The sequence below is a fragment of the Vulpes vulpes genome, chromosome 13, assembly GCF_048418805.1.
Source record: "Vulpes vulpes isolate BD-2025 chromosome 13, VulVul3, whole genome shotgun sequence".
NCBI classification, from domain to species: Eukaryota; Metazoa; Chordata; class Mammalia; order Carnivora; family Canidae; genus Vulpes; species Vulpes vulpes.
In genome coordinates, this window is record NC_132792.1 from 143,171,272 (window position 1) to 143,188,777 (window position 17,506).

The following is a 17,506-nucleotide window of genomic DNA, read 5'->3' on the forward strand; positions in this document are numbered from 1 at the left end:
TGGCTCTGGAATGCAGAAGGTGACCTACTTCAGCCACAGAGGAAGTGTGGTAAGTTTGGATCCTCTCTTTCACTCAACACACACTCACAGCGACCCATATGTGCCTTGGATGTTGCTGTGGGTGAAGATGACGTGGTCCTTTCTCTCTGGGGCCGAAGCCAGCCATGCCTTCGCTGTTTCTGCTTTTGGCTCTCTTCCAGAAGTAAGAAAGTAAAAAACTCAGAAGCGAAATTTTACTGTTGGAAAACAATGTAGGAGAACTTTTGCTTTTGCCAGCATGAAATTGGGCAAGATACGCCCAGGTGAACCAAGCTCCTAAAAACTCCTTTTCCATAACGACCATAACTCTGTTCCTAATAAACAGAGAGCTTAGAGCTTTCTTGATTAAAATTTTCCAAACTCAGAAAAAATTCATTTTCGAGCCTGGCCTAAAAGCCTTTCCAAAGTCAGGCAATCTCCCTCTCCCCAGCCTCGGCCTGCCAAATGAGCTCTGCCTTCCAGTCGCTGGGTCGGAAACAATGAACGACTGGTCCCACCGGTTCCCCAATTAGGCCCGGAGCCAGGGGCAGCCCCAGTGGGGAGAGCTGGGCTCTCACACAGCATTTTCCACTCCGGCTCAAAGACAGGCGGGGAGGCCCTGAAGGGAGTGCAGGTCCCGCAGCTGGAGGAGTGGCCCTGGGATTCCAGCATTCCCGGCAGCTGAAGTCATCTGAGATATACAGTACTTGGCAGTCGGCTTCTCGTGATGCGATTGCATTTCCCCCCTGCTCTGATCCCCCAAACGTAAAACAATTCCACAGGTACTGTCTGGAATGCAGGCTTATTTTCTTTGGCACTGATGCAGCCTCTCTTATCGATGGCGAGGAACCACTTCCTTTCCCTCACTGAGGAAATCAGGCATCACTTCAGGGAAAGGCCTGTCAAAAGCTCCAAGTGGGTCAGCCACCATAGCAACCATCATCCAGAAGGCCAGCGAGGGGATGGAGCGGCAGGCTGAAAGCCTGTCCTAACCTCTCTCGGGCTTTTTTCAAAGATAATTCCACGTGGCCCACGACCTGTAGTGATAGCCCTTCCTTTGGCCTTGAAAACAGGCAGTCTGTTCCTCCAATAGGAAAAAACAGCCACAGAAACTTCCTCTGATGAGGCCGTCAGCCATGCTCAATGGCAGTGATGTCTTCTTGCTTGACAAACACCTTTTCAGGGCTTTTTGAGCTTTTCTGAGGGCAGGGGCACAACTGGATTTAATTCTTTGCCTGCTGAACAGGGGTGGTCGTGATGGGTTTCCATTAATTAGAGGAGCCAGGAGACAGATAATAAAAAGCAAAGTCAAGTTCAGCATGGGACATGTTGGCAAGAGAAAGCAAAAGATCCTCTTTATGGTATTAGAAGAAACCCCAGGAAATCTCTTCAATTCTCAGAGCCAGTTTCCTCTTCTATGAAATGAGAGCATCAGACTAGGTGGTCCTGAAAATCTTCTTGGCTCTAAAAGTCTGAGGCTCTGTAATTAGCACTTTGATAAACTTCAGAATTTTTACCCACCACCAGTCCCCCAGCAGTCTGTCTCTCTGAGACAAACCGAAGTCATTCATCAAGTATAGAAAGAACATTCTAGTGGCTCAGTCGGTTAAGCTTCTGACTCTTGGTATTGGCTTAGGTGGTGATCTCAGGGTTTGAAATCGAGCCCCACATTGGGCTCTGCACTCAGTGAGGAGTCTGCTTGAGAGTTTCTTTCCCTCTCCTTCTCCTCCCAACATCCTCTCTCTTTTAAAGAGAAATTTTTAAAAATGTTTTATTTATAAATAAATAAATCTTTCATCTTTTAAAAAATATTTTATTTATTTATTCATGAGAGACACACAGAGAGGCAGAGACATAGGCAGAGGGAGAAGCAGGCTCTCCAGGGAGCCCAATGTAGGACTCCATCCCAGGACCCTAGGATCACGACCTGAGCCAAAGGCAGACACTGGGCTACTGAGCCACCCAGGTGCCCCAGTAAATACATCTTTTAAAAAATAAATCTTAAGAAAAAAAAAAAAACATAGGGAAAACATATCTTCAACATGGAATTTACAGAATCAGAATCTAGCTTGTTTTTGGAACTTAAGCAAGTACTCACTGTCAGTTTCCACTTCTTGCTTGTGAAACTGCTCAAGTAGATTTTGTGCTCTTCTCTCCGGATCAGAGCCTGGCATCATCCGTTTGAGATAATCCAGCAGTTTCTGTAAGCAAGGGAAGTGAGGGGGCTCTCGGAAGTCCTCTGCGCACTGGTCAAGCCAGGCCCTCAGGATGGAGGCGATGGCACTGAGGAAGAGAAAGGGAGAGTTTCTGCACCAACTGGCTGTGGAGACTCAGAAAAAGCCCTGGACAGCATAGCCTCACCCAGGAATACCCCCTGAGACTTGGGGTCAACAGAGAATTCATCAAAAGTTCCTGGAAATGTCAATGAGGTGAAAGCACTTGAAAACAAGCTGGTTACATTTTATGGTTTTAAGCGGTGGTTGTAGAGCAACAGGGAGACTGGTAAGTTCCAAAAAAGAAAAAGGACCATAAACTTTGGAAAAACCTGCACAGGGAAGGGAAAAACAAAACAAAAAAAAAGGACACTTGGAAGATTTAGTGAGTCCTGAAGCAACTTCAAAGCAATCTGTGCACAAGTGAGATTATGTGTTTCCAATTCTGGATTTACTCAAGTCAGAGACCACAAAGTCAACCGACTCACACTGTAGGAAGTCACTGACAGTAGGCCGGAGATTTGTCTCATGATGGGAAGTGCCTCCGTTTGGAAAAGCAAAAAGCATTAATTTAATTTTACAAAGATTCCCGGGGTTTCAACCTAAGTACCAAAAAACGTCCTCCCCAAATTAATCTTTTGCTTCTGAAATAACAAGAGGAGAATATGTGGGGAAAACTGTACCTATCAGAGAGGCGGGCCTTTGAAAGGTAAGGGAAAAAACACGGAGATGCAAAGCCACTGTGAAGGTGATTTCCTCCGCTGGCTCAGCAGAGTCTGTGCTGGGTGAGACAAGGGCCAGGGCACAAGGAGACAGGACCATCATGATGCGCAGCTTCCCCCAACCATGCTACTAACAACACAGTTGTGCTGTCTTTGGACCACAAGGTGATATTATCCACTGATGTGGACCTGAAGAACGGGCTTTCACAGGTCTAAATTCCACAATCCCAGTTTCCTACCATGGAGCCACACTACGATCCAGGCATATATGTACAACTAAAACCAATTCAACACTTCACTTCTGGAAGTAAAGTGCAAACAGAAGAAAGATAAATTTACTGTTTTCACAGCTATGTATATCGTTGCTTTACTAATGAGGACATGAAGGTATCTGGAACTATAATATTCACACGTGCACACTGGAAGTAGGTGATGTAAAATCATCAAATAAATGTTGAAATTTAAAACCACAGAAATCATTAAAATATGCTCTTACTCTTTAGTCCATATTAAATAAAAAGCCAAACAAAATTTTCATTCCCTTCCAAAAAGTTTGAAGAAATTAATATGTGCTCTGGGATTAGATAAAAACCTAAATAAAATGAAATTAATGGGCTTCTAGTCAGTGGGCCTTCGATCCTTGGTTTGCCTGTTGTATCATCTGGTATGTATCAATGCTTGTGTCCCTCCCCGCCATTCTTAGGCTGAAACCCTCATCCCACTCCCCCAAATTGATGGACTTCTACTTTTTGGGAACCCACACAAATCATTCATTATTTCTCTTTTCTTCCCAAAAAACAGATATCATGAATCAAAGAAGAAAATGAAGTGGCATTCGAATACCTCATTTTTATAAGGAAACAGGACTTTTCCTATGAATAATTTCTCTTCTTCTGGACAAGCACTGTGCCCAGAACTGAGGTAGGCACACAGGTGGGTTAATAGCCTGAACCCAGGAAAACCTGACATCTGCATAAATCAGATCGATTCTTACATACATTTTTGTACTTCTCAAAAGAAGAGTGAATTGATTTAATGAGTGTAACTACTCATTTAAGAGTTAGTATTTCAATGAGATGATACTCCTCCAATGATACTGATGGAAAAATAGACATGGAGGGATGGTAATGCACATTAACCAATAAAAGTAAAAAGGATCATCCACCTAATAACAAGACCAGCAACACAATGACCCTAATGACTCCTTGGTTTCGTAACTTAAAAGAAAATGCAAGCAGAAATCTAGAATCACAGTTAAAAGACAGATAGTAAAAGATATTAATATATCATTGCCTGCTTGGCCTCTCATAATTGTCAGTTTTAAAATTATAATACCGATTATTTATTGCAAAAGAGTAAATATTACAAATGTATATAAACTAAAACAGCAAAATACCTACAATCCCTTTCATTCTAATCCGATTTCCATGACTACCTATTAACAGTTTGGAGTATATCCTTCTAGACTTTTCAATGGATATGTATATATACTTAAATATATACTATGTATACATAAGCCAATATGGATTTTTTTTCCCCAATGAATAGTGTGAAACAGACACTTCTTCATTCACTACCTTGAGATCTACCTTACTGTTTCCCAGAGTTACATATTCTATTCCACTGCACGAACATAGCATAATTAACGTAAGCACTCTTCTACTAGTGTGCAAATATTCAAGTTATTTTCATGTTCTTACAACCGCAAACAACTACAAAATGTGTATCCTCGTTCAAATCTCTGGGTATTTATGGGCTTCTATACGACACATTATTTAGAGTTTACTGTCACAGAAAGTTGCGGCCTTGGAAGGTCTAGGGGAGTTCTGAAGAGAGACTTGAGTCCAGATTGAATGCAGACTTGAGTCCATTTTGTCCTCCTCAGTCTGATATTTTTAACTAGCTCTGGTAATCTATTCGTTCTACCCTTTGTCACAGTGCCCTTCCCACAGCTTAGCCTAAGAGGACTTTTGAAAGCTCACTACAAACCCAGACACTGACTTGGCTAGAAAAAGCATTTTCACAGAAAAGAGGAATGAAAGGGGGCGGAGAGGAAGAAGGAAGGGAAGAAGGAAAGAAACACACAAACAGCCTAATACAACACGAGGCAGACCCCTGCCCTCCTATCAGCAGGGTGGTTATCAGCATGCCAGGAAGGGAGGTTTTCTGGAAAGGCCTGGACACGTGCCCAAAGCTCACAGTAGCTTTATGTTTACCAGTCCTGGGAAGAAACTTCCTGTTCTTGATAGACTATAAAGCAGATAAAATGTGAAACATTTAAGATTTCAAAAAAGAAAGCAACATCACAAAAGCATGGCAGCCACCGGGATTGCTGGCCAATGCCTTTTCCATCCTACCTTTCATGGCTCCATTCCTAAGATCTAATTCCATACCAACCAGAGCTAGTTGTTTAGGAGAATGTAAAGAACATCCATACTGAAGGGAAACCTGGTTTAAAATCACAAACTTACCAGAAAGGTGTGACTGTTAAGCTGGGGAAGCTACTTGGCTCTGGGATTCCCATCCCAGCTGTCCTGCCTATGAACAAAGGGAGTTGGCCAGGTCACTCAACTCCACTGGCTCCTACCAAGAGAAGATGTAGAAATACCTGCCTGCATCTCTCTGACGCTGTCCAGTGCCTTCACACAACAGAATGGCAATAAGGACATTTCAAGGTACCTAAAGAGAAACCTAACTGTTGGCAATCTTAAAACTACTTGCCATAAGTCACAGAAGGGACTGAAATAGGTGAAAGGGCTCCATGAAAATCAATCAGCACTCATGGAAATCACTCAGAGACTCCTCTACCTACACATGGAAATCACTCAGAGACTCCTCTACCTACACAACAGAAAGGATGACATGGAATCCAAACCGTGGCACAACATGTGTGGCTCTGGACCTGCTGTAGGAAGACAGTCATTGTGAACTTTCCCGCACACGCACACCCCACCTAAGGCATCCTCCTTGGGACAGATCAATTCAGGGGCGTCAGACTCTATGCAAACTGCAAGACATGCTTCTTGAACGACCTGTGAAGATCGAAGAGGTACTTTCCGAAACCAAGGGGAAAGACTATGATTGTGACATAATTGAAACTCAGCAAGGAGGAAAAGCAGTACATGACTTCCTTTTCCAGGGTGATCTTCTATGTGCTACAGAGCAAAACCCCTCAGTCCCAAGTAAGCATGCTGGGTAGGAGGAGAAGGGGAAGGGGGCAGGGTGGCAGGGGCAGGAGCCCAAACTGACAGCCAAGGGGACAAGCAGGATTGCTCTTTGCACCTCAGGCATTCCTGGCAACTCCTTCCAACTGACCACAACGGTCCATAAGGGACAGGAAGCCATGCTCAGATGTCAATGTGTGCAACTGACGGACACAGCTTCTGAGGTTTTTACTTCTAAGGAAACAGACCCATGGGGAGAATGAATTCACTAATTACACTAACACCATTTGAGTGCCCTTGGTTGTCTGTAGTCACAAAAACTACGGGGATCCCTGGGTAGCGCAGCGGTTTGGCACCTGCCTTTGGCCCAGGGCATGATCCTGGAGACCCGGGATCGAATCCCACGTCAGGCTCCCGGTGCATGGAGCCTGCTTCTCCCTCTGCCTGTGTCTCTGCCTCTCTCTCTCTCTGTGACTATCATAAATAAATAAAAATTAAAACAAAATAAAAAAAAAACCTACGTATGTGACTAATGTCACAACAGGGATCCCGAGAAGGACTTAGGAAATGATGCGCAGTCGAGATCTTAGGCGTAGGGAAGAGTTAGTGGGGAGAAGACTCTGGGGCAAGAGCATGAGCAGAGATCTTGAGGTGAGAGAGGGCAAGACACTTTGAAGGGATGTACAGGAGACGTGTTTAAAGAACAGGAAGACAGGGGAGGAATGCAGCACAGTGAGATTTGCTATACTCATCTGATTTCTTAGCCAAACAGAAATCACACTTAATAATACACCTGCTTGGAAAACACTAGACAGATGTCTTCACTGAGAGGTACAAGGAAACAGTACAGAACTGAGAGCCGCCGTGGGGAACTTCAGGTATGCAGCGCAAAGTAAGAGGACTGCCCCGAGGTGAGCATCTAGGCTGCCAATATGTTCAAACCACAGATTTTTAAATACATACAGGGATTTGAATGCATAGGTACTAAATCATATTAAAATCCCATTGGTAGTAAAATATTCAACAATTGGTAAAAGGCTTAATAAGACATTTTCAAAATATGAAGTCATCTCTCCCATGATGTGTAACCTCCAAGCCAAAAAATAGGATTATCATGACAGAAAGAATAACGCTGTCCATTTAGAGCTCTTTTCTCTCCCCAGAAATCTGAGATACTAATTTAGTGTTACTTAATAAGGCATGGAACCATTTTGTCAAAAGCAGCAAAATGGTTTTTTTCTGTTAGGATAGTCTCCAAAAACTGGATCTTTTCCTACTATAGATAAAGAAAAGATAAGAAAATCTATGTGGAGGGTGGGCCTTTGAATCAATGCGGCAGGTGACACTGCACACCCCAAGGGTGGGAACAAACGCAGCTTGCTTTTCAAGAAAAGGAAGCCAAGTGACCTTACCATTGATTCTGAGCTAGACCTCTCTCCACCTTGTTCTCCTAGTCACAGAGTTTTCCTCTTCTGAGAAGCCTCTGAGACCCCTGGCAAGATGGTCTCTCTGACAGGAACAAACAAAAGAAGGTACGGAGAATTTGTTTCCTTTCTTTTTCCCCCCTGAAAAATCCTGGAAAAAATGGGAACATGACTATCTGGACTTGTCAAGGTCATCTCGCAATGCTCTCCTGTACAATTTCCATTGTGTATTTTGGTGCAGAGGCTGAGCAGGGATTAGAACTCTGGGAGGGAAAGTGAAAGAGGGATTAGGAGAGGTTCAGGGAAATAAATGCAAAGAGGGCCCAGGGTCAGAGCTAAGCAGCAGGCAAGTACAGGGCACAGAAGCCAGCAAGGGGCCAGGAGGCAGTTAAAGACAAAAATGTCCAAGGCCAGAATGAGGAGGAGGAGGAACAGGAGGAAAGGAAGATTGTGACAGAGGGGACACACAGAAATTCAGAGTAAATATGGGTGGGGAAGGGCCCAGAGTAGGAGATGAGCCCAAAACCAATTACCCAAAGTCGAGAGCATTTATACACCTGTCCCAAACTAGATGTGCAGGTCCCAGCATCTGGTGGCAAATTTACAGAAACTGAAGAGAATTATTGTGCATAGACCTAACCCCGTGTCACCAAACCTTACTCAGTGTGTTAGTGTCTGCACTCCATTAGAAAAGGAAAAAAACTAAAAAAAAAAAAAAAAAAAAAAAAAAAGGAAAGGAAAAAAACTAAGAGAGCTCTGAAACGTCTGCTTTTTCATGAGCAGCACAGCCAATGTGGCTAAACAGTCTCTGGAGGGCCTAGCTGGGGCCCTGGGTCTGTGGCTCACTAGCTGCAAGCTAACCTCTTTATGCCTCAGCTTCCTCACCTATAAAATGGGTACAGTAATCAGTGCCCCCTCGTAGGATTATGAGGCCAAGAGATAATACATGCAAAGTATTTAAAATAGTTCCTAAGATATAGTGAGTGCTCAAAAAATACTAGCTATTTTTTATTATTTTAAAACAGAAGAATGGCCATCTATAAGACTAAGGACAAAAGGCAAAAGGAACTACACATAAGCATCATACTCTAGTTGATAGTTTCCCACAGGGTATGAGTTGACAACTCTGATATTGCCATACATGTACCCTGGAACTAAAACATAAAACAAGTCAGTGAACGTGTAGTAGATGGTAGAAGCCACTTTTCTCTACAAATAGGAATTTACAAATAGGCAACGGGAGCAGGCTAGAATGATCTATGTGATAATGGATTAGAATTTACAAATAGGCAACGAGAATTTACAAATAGGCAACGGGAACAGGCTAGAACGATTTATATGATAATGGATTAGAGTTGGAGACATTGGTAAGAACTCGTGTTTAACATAATATAGACGCAGATGGTTATACATAAATATTCCTAGATGTGTGTATTCACATAACTAGTGTAAACATAAATCTTATAGCCCTATTAGCTGAGAAGGCTAAAAGTGAGTAGTAGTGAATAGAAATAGTGAGCAGTAGTGAGTACACCTAGCACCCAGATCCTGGTTTCTGATACCAGTCTGAAATGAAAAGAACCAGATCTCCTTGAAGAAGAGGAGATGGCCAATGCCCAAAACTGGAATAATCTGAGTAACAAATAAACTAGCACTGTATTATAGCCCAAAGCAAAAAAAAAAAAATTACCCACCAAGTCTATACTGAAAAAAATTATTAAATAAATTAATAAATAGGGGAAACAAATGTCCCAAGAAGTAGTTTTCCAAATATATTGATTAGATACTTTACCCTAACAGAGGGGGAGCATGACTCCTCACTCTTTAATTGGGGATTATGCACTGTGATTTCCTTCCAAACAATATGGTATGAGAAGATGTTTTCCACGGAGAAATCTGAAAACTACTACTACAGCTAGGTGGTCAAGGCCAACAACAGTCATACATCATGTTGATCATAGGTATCCTTGATACCATGTGAGAAGAGTGGCATTTTACCTCTCTAGTATTACTCTCAAAAACTTGTAGGTTCAGTCTAATTATGAGAAAAATATCAGTCTAGTAATGAGAAAAATTCCAATAGATGAGTTATCCTACAATATACCTGACCTCAAAACCATTAAGGTCACTGGAACACAGAAAAGTTCGAGAAACTCACAGCCAAGAAGAACGTAGGTCGATATGACAAACTAAATATAATATGGTATCCTCGATGAGATCCTGGAACAGGAAAAGGACATGAGGTGAAAAGTAGGGAGATCTGAATAAACTATAGATTTTGGTTAACAATGTGTCATACTGGTTCATTAATTATACCAAATATACTATAGTCACATAAAAGCAGTAGGGGAATCCGTGAGGGAGGTAAATGGGAACTCTCCTGTACTATCTGTTCAATTTTGACATAAATCTAAAACTTGTGAAAAGCAGCTTAATTTTACGAAGAAAAGCATGAACAGAGGGTCTGACCTCCATTCTTATGAGAAATCATCTCATTTTTATCACAGGGAAAGAAGAAGAGGCCACCGAGCATAGAGGGCAAGGCCTGGGTTTAGAGCTCAGCTTTCCTCTATTCCCCATGTGACCTTGGACATACTCCTTAACTTCTCTATGTCTCAGACCCTTTATATGGAAGAGAGGAGTAATACCATAGAGTTATTATGGGAATAATAAAAGGATATCCAGTACTTAAGACAGGGACCATTCCTACCAAGCATCAATGCATTCTAGCTATTGCTATTAGAAAGGGACGCTGCCACTCTCACCAAAATTATTTCTCAGGGACCTCTGTAGCTCCATATTTTCTGATTCCTCACAGTCAGAGGCAGGCATTTTGAGGTTATAAATGGCCCTCTAATGAAAAAATTGCTGAGGCCTTCTACATTTTCCACCATTAGGATGGAGTAAGTTGGTAAGTTGGTAAGGACACGTGCGATAAGGCCCCAAGAAGAGGAAGCAGGCACTCAGATCGATGGGCCTGACTAATCTGATCTTCCTTCTTCTTTCCTCACATTCTGAAACCCATCTCCTTCCCCAGGAAACAAGCCTAACTTCTCCATTTCTAACAGCTGTCTGGGGACCTGGCTCGTGATGTCCATTCAGTAATAAGGCCAAGCAAAACAACATAGGGCAAAGTAAATAATCCCAAATTAAAAGATGCCAGGATGCTAACAAGCTAAAATAATGTCATGACAGTGATAATATACCTCAGCTCTTCATGTACTTCTGGCGGCAACTGGATTACTGTGACCTAGGCATATGTGGGCTGGGAAACCACCTGAGATCCCCATACCCTTCTGAAATGGCAGGTCCAAGAGTAAAATGGTGAGAAGCCCGGGTCCTGGACCTGAGTTCAAATACCAGAGCTTGCTTAACCAGCTGCTTGATGTTAGTCAAAGTATGTAACTTTTCTGGAGCTTTCATTTACATGCCTATAAAATGAGGAAAACATCTCACAGCAAATCTGTGATAGTAAAAGGAGACACAAAGCACTTAGCAGAAGGCCTCACACTAGTAAGCACTCCACAAATTGCAGACAGGGGCGGTGGCCAGGGTGGTGCTGGTGGTATCATCACTGGCATCATCTGCAAGGCTACAGGGTCAATCGAGTGACAGCGTCTCGTCGGGGATGCCTGTTTGCCGCTCCCTAACACTTCAAGAACCACATGAGATTCTTAGGGGACTGATTTTTCTTCCTTCTGAACCACTGATCATTGGCATTGTTTTACTCCTCCTTAATTTTTAGAAAACTGATTTCTGCTTGGCAATCTACTCTCTTCCCTTAAAGGCACAATTCTGATTCAATATTCTGATGACTTTTAAGACTATAATTTCTACTTTTCTTTGTCTAGTATGGATGTTTTAAAAATACCTGGCTCTCTTGTGTAGCATGTTACTTCTCCATTTCTTCTTTCTTTTTCTTTTTCTTTTTTTTGTTTTTTTTTTCCATTTCTTCTTTCATTCTGCTTTTACTTTTTAAAAATATTCCTTTCACACATAACCTTTCATTCTTTTAAATTTCAAGTTTTAAAACTTATTTTTGCTCTGTTCTTTACCCTATTTTTCTTTGCCCTATTTTTGTTGAAATAGCCAGATTAATTTCCACTGCTTTCTTAGGGTATTTGGGTTTGTTGGAATGAATATTGATTGAAAACTCTCTGGGAAGATTTTTTCAGTACTTTCCACTGTAAAGTTTCTCAGGCATTAAGGAATCATAGCCAGACTTCTTTAATCCACGTCCCTTTTCTTTAAAGTGGTTTCAATGTCTTGGATTTACTACTATTTGTATGATTCTTTACCGGTGACTCTAAAATCTAGTGCCACTATTTACAACTTCTGGGAAAAGATTACAAAAACAACATTCATATTGTCTGAATGTGCAGAGATGAAAGCAGAATGATTTCAACAGTTTAAAGCACTGCTGTGGTATAAAAGTTTGAGAAAACAAAACACAGCACTCCAGAAGGGAAGTAAAGAGAATCAATAAAAGAAAAGGAAACAGAACTATTTTGACATTACAATAGTCATTAATGGAAAGAAATTAAAAAGTGCCATTTCCTAAAGAGTCTTAAAGCTCTTCAAATAAAGTATATAAGGTAGATAGATATGATAGAGATAATAGATAGATAGATAGATAGATAGATAGATAGAGATAGTATTCTAATTTCAGAGAATGCAGATTCATGGCATCAAGTTTCTGTACGGTTAATATCCCTTCTTTATATTCTCTTCACTTCTGAACTCAATGATTATAATAAATCTGCACTAGGGAAAGTTTCCTTTTCCATCTGGTTCTGATTTTATTATTCTAAACAGACAGCATTTTATCATGTAAAAGTGTCAGCAGGAAGGACGAAAAGGGCATAGGTAGAATGAATATGGGCAGAGATGTTTTCTCCTGTCACAGGAAGTGAGTTTCCTGATTTCCAAATAGTGGCAAGTCTAGGGATTGTAGAAATAAACCTGGTATGCCTTATTATATACAACAGCCTAGCGCTAACATCAGAAATCGCTATGTGGCAGATTCCAACATCTAGAAGCCTTGGAAGCTGAATTCCTTGCAACCGAAGGAATTCTTGTTTTGGCTAGATGACTTTAAAGATCCCTGAATATTGCACAAAGCCTGAACCAGGAACACTCAGGGCTGGAATTACAAGTGGGAGTCACAGCACAATCTGATAGTTTTTGAAATTCATGAAGAACACTAGTCAGTTGTGGTCCAAGACACCAGAAACCAATCTTTCATCTCAACTGTTCCATCTGTATTTCCCCATTTTCTTTCTTCTAAGTTCTTTTATCCTCTGAAAGGTTGATTAGATCCATATTTAGAAATACAAGGAAGGCTGTTATCTTGGAATTTGGAACCCTATATGAAATGTTAGCCTTGCTTTATGCTTTACATTAAAAACTGAAAAACCAAACAAGAGTTGAGGATTTTTCTGTTCGAGGTTCAGCCCAGCAGTGATTCCCCACCCACACCACACCCTATCTGCAAAACTGAAGGCATCTGCCCTAAAACAGGATGTTTACTCCTTAAAAGTTACTGAATTCCTGCTGTCTGTTTCCCACCTGAAATCACAAGAAGACAGATTCACAGCAAAGGAGAACAATGGGCACTTTGCCCCCCTCTCTTCTCCTCATCTCTGTACTGAGAATCACAATGAGCAGCTGTGATGTCACGACTAATAACAGGCAAATCAAAGAAGATGTCTGCTTTGTTTCCCTGTTTTATCGAAACTGGTTGCACAGCCTCTCTGATCAAAGAAAAGCAGTCACGGGTACCTCTCAAAAATTCAGTGTAATATTTGGGCCATATCTTGGTTTCTGATATTCACTTTCATTTTTTGAAAATATGAAGAGAAAACTAAAAAATTTTATCCCAGGGGTCATTATACATGAAAGGAACCCAGAGATCCTACATTCCAAGCACTCATTTATAAGGTCAAGAAACTGAAACTGAGAAGTGAAGTGACTGGGTCATCTGGCTGGGGAGTGACAGTGCCAATACCATCTCTGCCACCAAGTTAAGACAACAAAAATCCAGATGTTGCCAAATACCCCCAGGGGACAAAATCAGTGCACTGAGAACAGCCATAGAGCTCTATCTCCTACACATGCACCAGCCATCAGGAAGCCTTCGCTTGGTCGTGGCCCCATGGCAGATGCCAGAGCTCTGGGCTGGTGGAGGAACTTTCGATAGGTCACATATGGAATGAAGAAGGTGCTACCCTGATTCCCTCTCAGAAAGATGGAGCAGTGACCCTAGCCAGCCTCAGAAATGATCAGGAGAAGGGTAACTGCAGAAAAAAAAGACAGCAAAACAGTAATGGTGAAATGGGATGAAACATACCAAAAGGGGAAATGGGGGGAGGGTGGGGAGGAAGCGGCAGGAAAGAAGGAAAACGCGAGGAAGAAAGAGGTCAGCTGAGAGAAGGGATTTTAGCATTCCAGTGTTCGTAGGACAGAATGGCCCATTATAAGATAAAGTGGTGTATTTTCATCAGGCATAGTTTTTTTTTAAAAGCCAAGTCAGTCTGAGGGAAAGGGTCAAGAACTTTCTACCAATCCATTGTGAGGCTTTAGGAAAGGACCATTGTCCCCGGATGATGGACCCCTCCGGGAGCTCTCTGTGAAGCTCTTTGTGAAGGACTCATATGCTTAAAACTGGAAAGCCCTTTAAAACAGCTTATCCTGGAGTTTCACCCACATCGCACTGTTCCTGGTGTACAATGAAGCTGAATAAAATTGTATAATAGGACTTTAAAATAATGAGCGTGATTCTTCACATCCAGGGTACAAACCAATTTCCTTTAACGTGCTACTTCCCAGAAACCTACTTAATCTCAAAACACCCCCTGGGAAACAGAAAAGCTCTGGATATTTTTCAGACTGTTACTCTCCTTGGCGAGTTCAGGTGGCTAGTTGAATGGTAGCTCCAGATGTAACTCAATCCCAAAATGTGTGGGGAACAATATACTTATTTCTGAATCTGGTCACAGGTGGAGGTTACATTTGACAAGCTGGCCACTCAATTCTCCTTTTGTATATGCTTAAAAGGACTCATGATGAAAGGGGTCTTTTCAAAAAAATTATTATTTCAGTAAGTTTTCAGAGATCAACACAATTAACAACAAAACCTCTCTAATCCTATGAGTCTCAAACCTTAAAGTGCATGGGGATCACTCAAGGATCTTAACTGAAATGGCAGGTTCTAATCTAGGTCCAGATTCTACATTTCTAACAAGCTCCCAGGTGGTGCCGATGCTACTGGCCCACGTACCTCACTCTAAGCAAGCAGGCCGCAAGTCTAATGCATCCCCTCACCTCACCTCTGTGATTATACTGTTTTCATCCTACAGAAACTTTGCAGGGCTGACCGCTACTGCTCTTGGAAGAATTAACCCCCTTCAGTATAGCTTCAGCTCTACAATTCCCCTCAACCTGGTACATATGCCATCATGAAGTGGCTATACCAAATCTGTGTTATTCCCAAAATGTCATACACTGCATTTCCCTGATTTGGTCCTACTGGTCCCCCTGCTTGGATGGCTCTACCACCAAAATCTTCACCCTCCTTCAGAGCCTACCTTAAATGCCAACTCCTCCAAGAAGCCTCCCCAATTCCTCTAAGAATAAAAGTATTTGTTCCACTCACCACATCTTGCATTTGACATTCAAATATCTACACTGGTGTGTCTGATTTTCTGGAAGGTTATGGTCCATCCAATAAAATAATAAAACTACCTAACTCAGAACTTAAAAAGATACTCAATTTTCTAACCTTCACATCCTTGGCTTCTGAAGAAAGGATCCCATCAGCCAATTCTCTGAGGAGTTAAAATATTCCACAGGATTACCACCCAGACTTCTGGCCCCAAGATGAAAAATTAGTAAGAGTACTTTCAAGCACGCTGGCATATACTCCATCTACTCAAGAACATCAATCCTATAATGGCCTGCACCCCTGCATCATGGATTTTTCTTCAGTGTCTCCGAGATTATTCTCATCAGATTAAACTATCACTCAGTTTTAAGAAACACATATAAAATGAAAAACTTTGCCCCAGATCGTTCTCCAGCCTATTTCTCTTCTCTTACAGGAAAACTCCTTCAAACTCGTCTTCTCTTGAAAAAAAAAAAAAAAGATTTGATTTATTCGTTCATGAGAGACATGGAGAGAAGGCAGACATTAGCAGAGGGAGAAGCAGGCTCCCTGGACCCCAGGATCATGACCTGAGCCAAAGGTAGATGCTCAACCACTGAGACGCCGAGGTACCCCTGCCCCCAACTCCTGTCTTCTCTTAGCCCATACCTCCATCTACCAAAACTGCACTTGTCAAAGGGACCAAAGACCAACAGGTTGTAAAAGCAGTAGTCTCTTCCAGGTGCCTCTCACTTGATGTATGAGCAGTATTAGACATAGTTGGTCATGTCCCCCCAAAACTCCTTTTTCACTTGTCTTCTAGACACAACTACTTCTTTCTTCTCATTCCCCGCTAGCTCCTCTGTTCCAGTCTCCTCTTGCTGGACCTTCTATCTTCCTAATCTAAACAGTGGAAGAAACTAAGGCTCAGTCTTCGGATCTTCCTCTGCTCTATACCCTTTGTTCCCAGTAGGGCACGCCCAGTCCCATAGCTTTAAATACCATGTATAAAGTAAGGGTGCCCAGATTCATACCTCAGTCCAGACTTCTCCCTGAACTCTAGACTCACCTAATTGTCTCAAAATTAGTTTAAGATGAAATTATTGACACATGCTCCCCACCACACCTGCTCCTCCTCACCAGTCTTTCTTATCTCATAAAAACAAGGTTCTATTCTATCAATTATTCACACTGTGACCCTTGCAGGTATCCAAACCTCTTCTTTTTCTCTCATATGCCCCATCCGCTTCATCAGTTCAACCTGCCAGCAATACCTTCAAGATCTCTGCAGAAGCTCTTCCCACTACAAGTTACTTCTACATTCACTACTACTACTATCACTACTAATAACACTACCACTGCCACTATTACCACCACCACCACCACCGTCTCTTCCTCCTCCTTCTACTACTACCACCACTACCTACTACTACTACTACTACTTACCACCAGCACTATCACCACCACCACCTACTACTACTACTACTTACCATCAGTACTACCACCACCATCACCTACTACTACTACTACTACCACCACCACCATTACTACCACTACTGCCACCACCACTCCTCTTCCTCCTCCTCCTCAAGTCCATGCTACCAGCATCCCCCACCTGGATCCTTGTGAGGGTCCTAACCAGGCTCCTTGTTGCTACTCTTGCTCCATCCAACTGCCAGTGTCTATTTTCCATGTAGAGCTAGAGCAAATAATGAAATATAAACCAGGCCACAACACCACTCTCCTCAAAACCTTCTAAAAGCTTCTTATCTTTCCTAGAATATAATATAACATCCTGCCCAAGGCTTTCGAGTCCCCATGTGATCTGGGACCCCCACTGCTTTACACATCTCATCCCCTAGCACTTGTCACTTCATGCACTCTGCTCTAGTCCCACTCAGCTGCCTACTGTTTCTCCAGCCCTGTTCCTGCCTCACAACTTTGTCTCTATTTCCCCTGCTCAGATCTTCAATAAGCCCAGCCTGTACCCCATTCAGGACTCTGTGCCAGTGTCACCAGATCAGAAAGCCCATTCTTGGTACCCTATGTGAATCAAAGTCTCCATCAGGTTCTAGGATCTAGCCCCCTTGGCCTACTTCATTCTTTTTTGTGTGTGGATTCTTTGTCTCTCTGCTCAAATACAAACGTCCTAAGAGCTGAGATTTACTTATTTTGTTCACAGCTGTTTCCTTTAGCATAGGGCCTGGCACATGGTAGGGGCCTGATATATTTTTAGTGGATGAATAAAGGACCATCACTGGATAGTCAAAAAATAATTCAGTGGTAGGAAAAATGACAACATTAGAAAGGAATTTTTAAAAAC

The 17,506-nt window shown here is 42.2% G+C and overlaps 1 protein-coding gene across 4 annotated transcripts in view; it reads right to left on the reverse strand.

Annotated features, from left to right (window-relative positions):
• RGL1 (ral guanine nucleotide dissociation stimulator like 1) overlaps nucleotides 1-17,506 on the reverse strand; it is a 256,371-nt gene that overhangs the window by 42,805 nt on the left and 196,060 nt on the right. For all 4 annotated transcript variants that reach the window (XM_026001170.2, XM_026001171.2, XM_072733182.1 and 1 more), the window contains one exon: nucleotides 2,117-2,301. In XM_026001170.2, coding sequence (XP_025856955.1) covers nucleotides 2,117-2,301 — 185 coding nt within the window. The remainder of the gene's footprint in view (nucleotides 1-2,116; nucleotides 2,302-17,506) is intronic.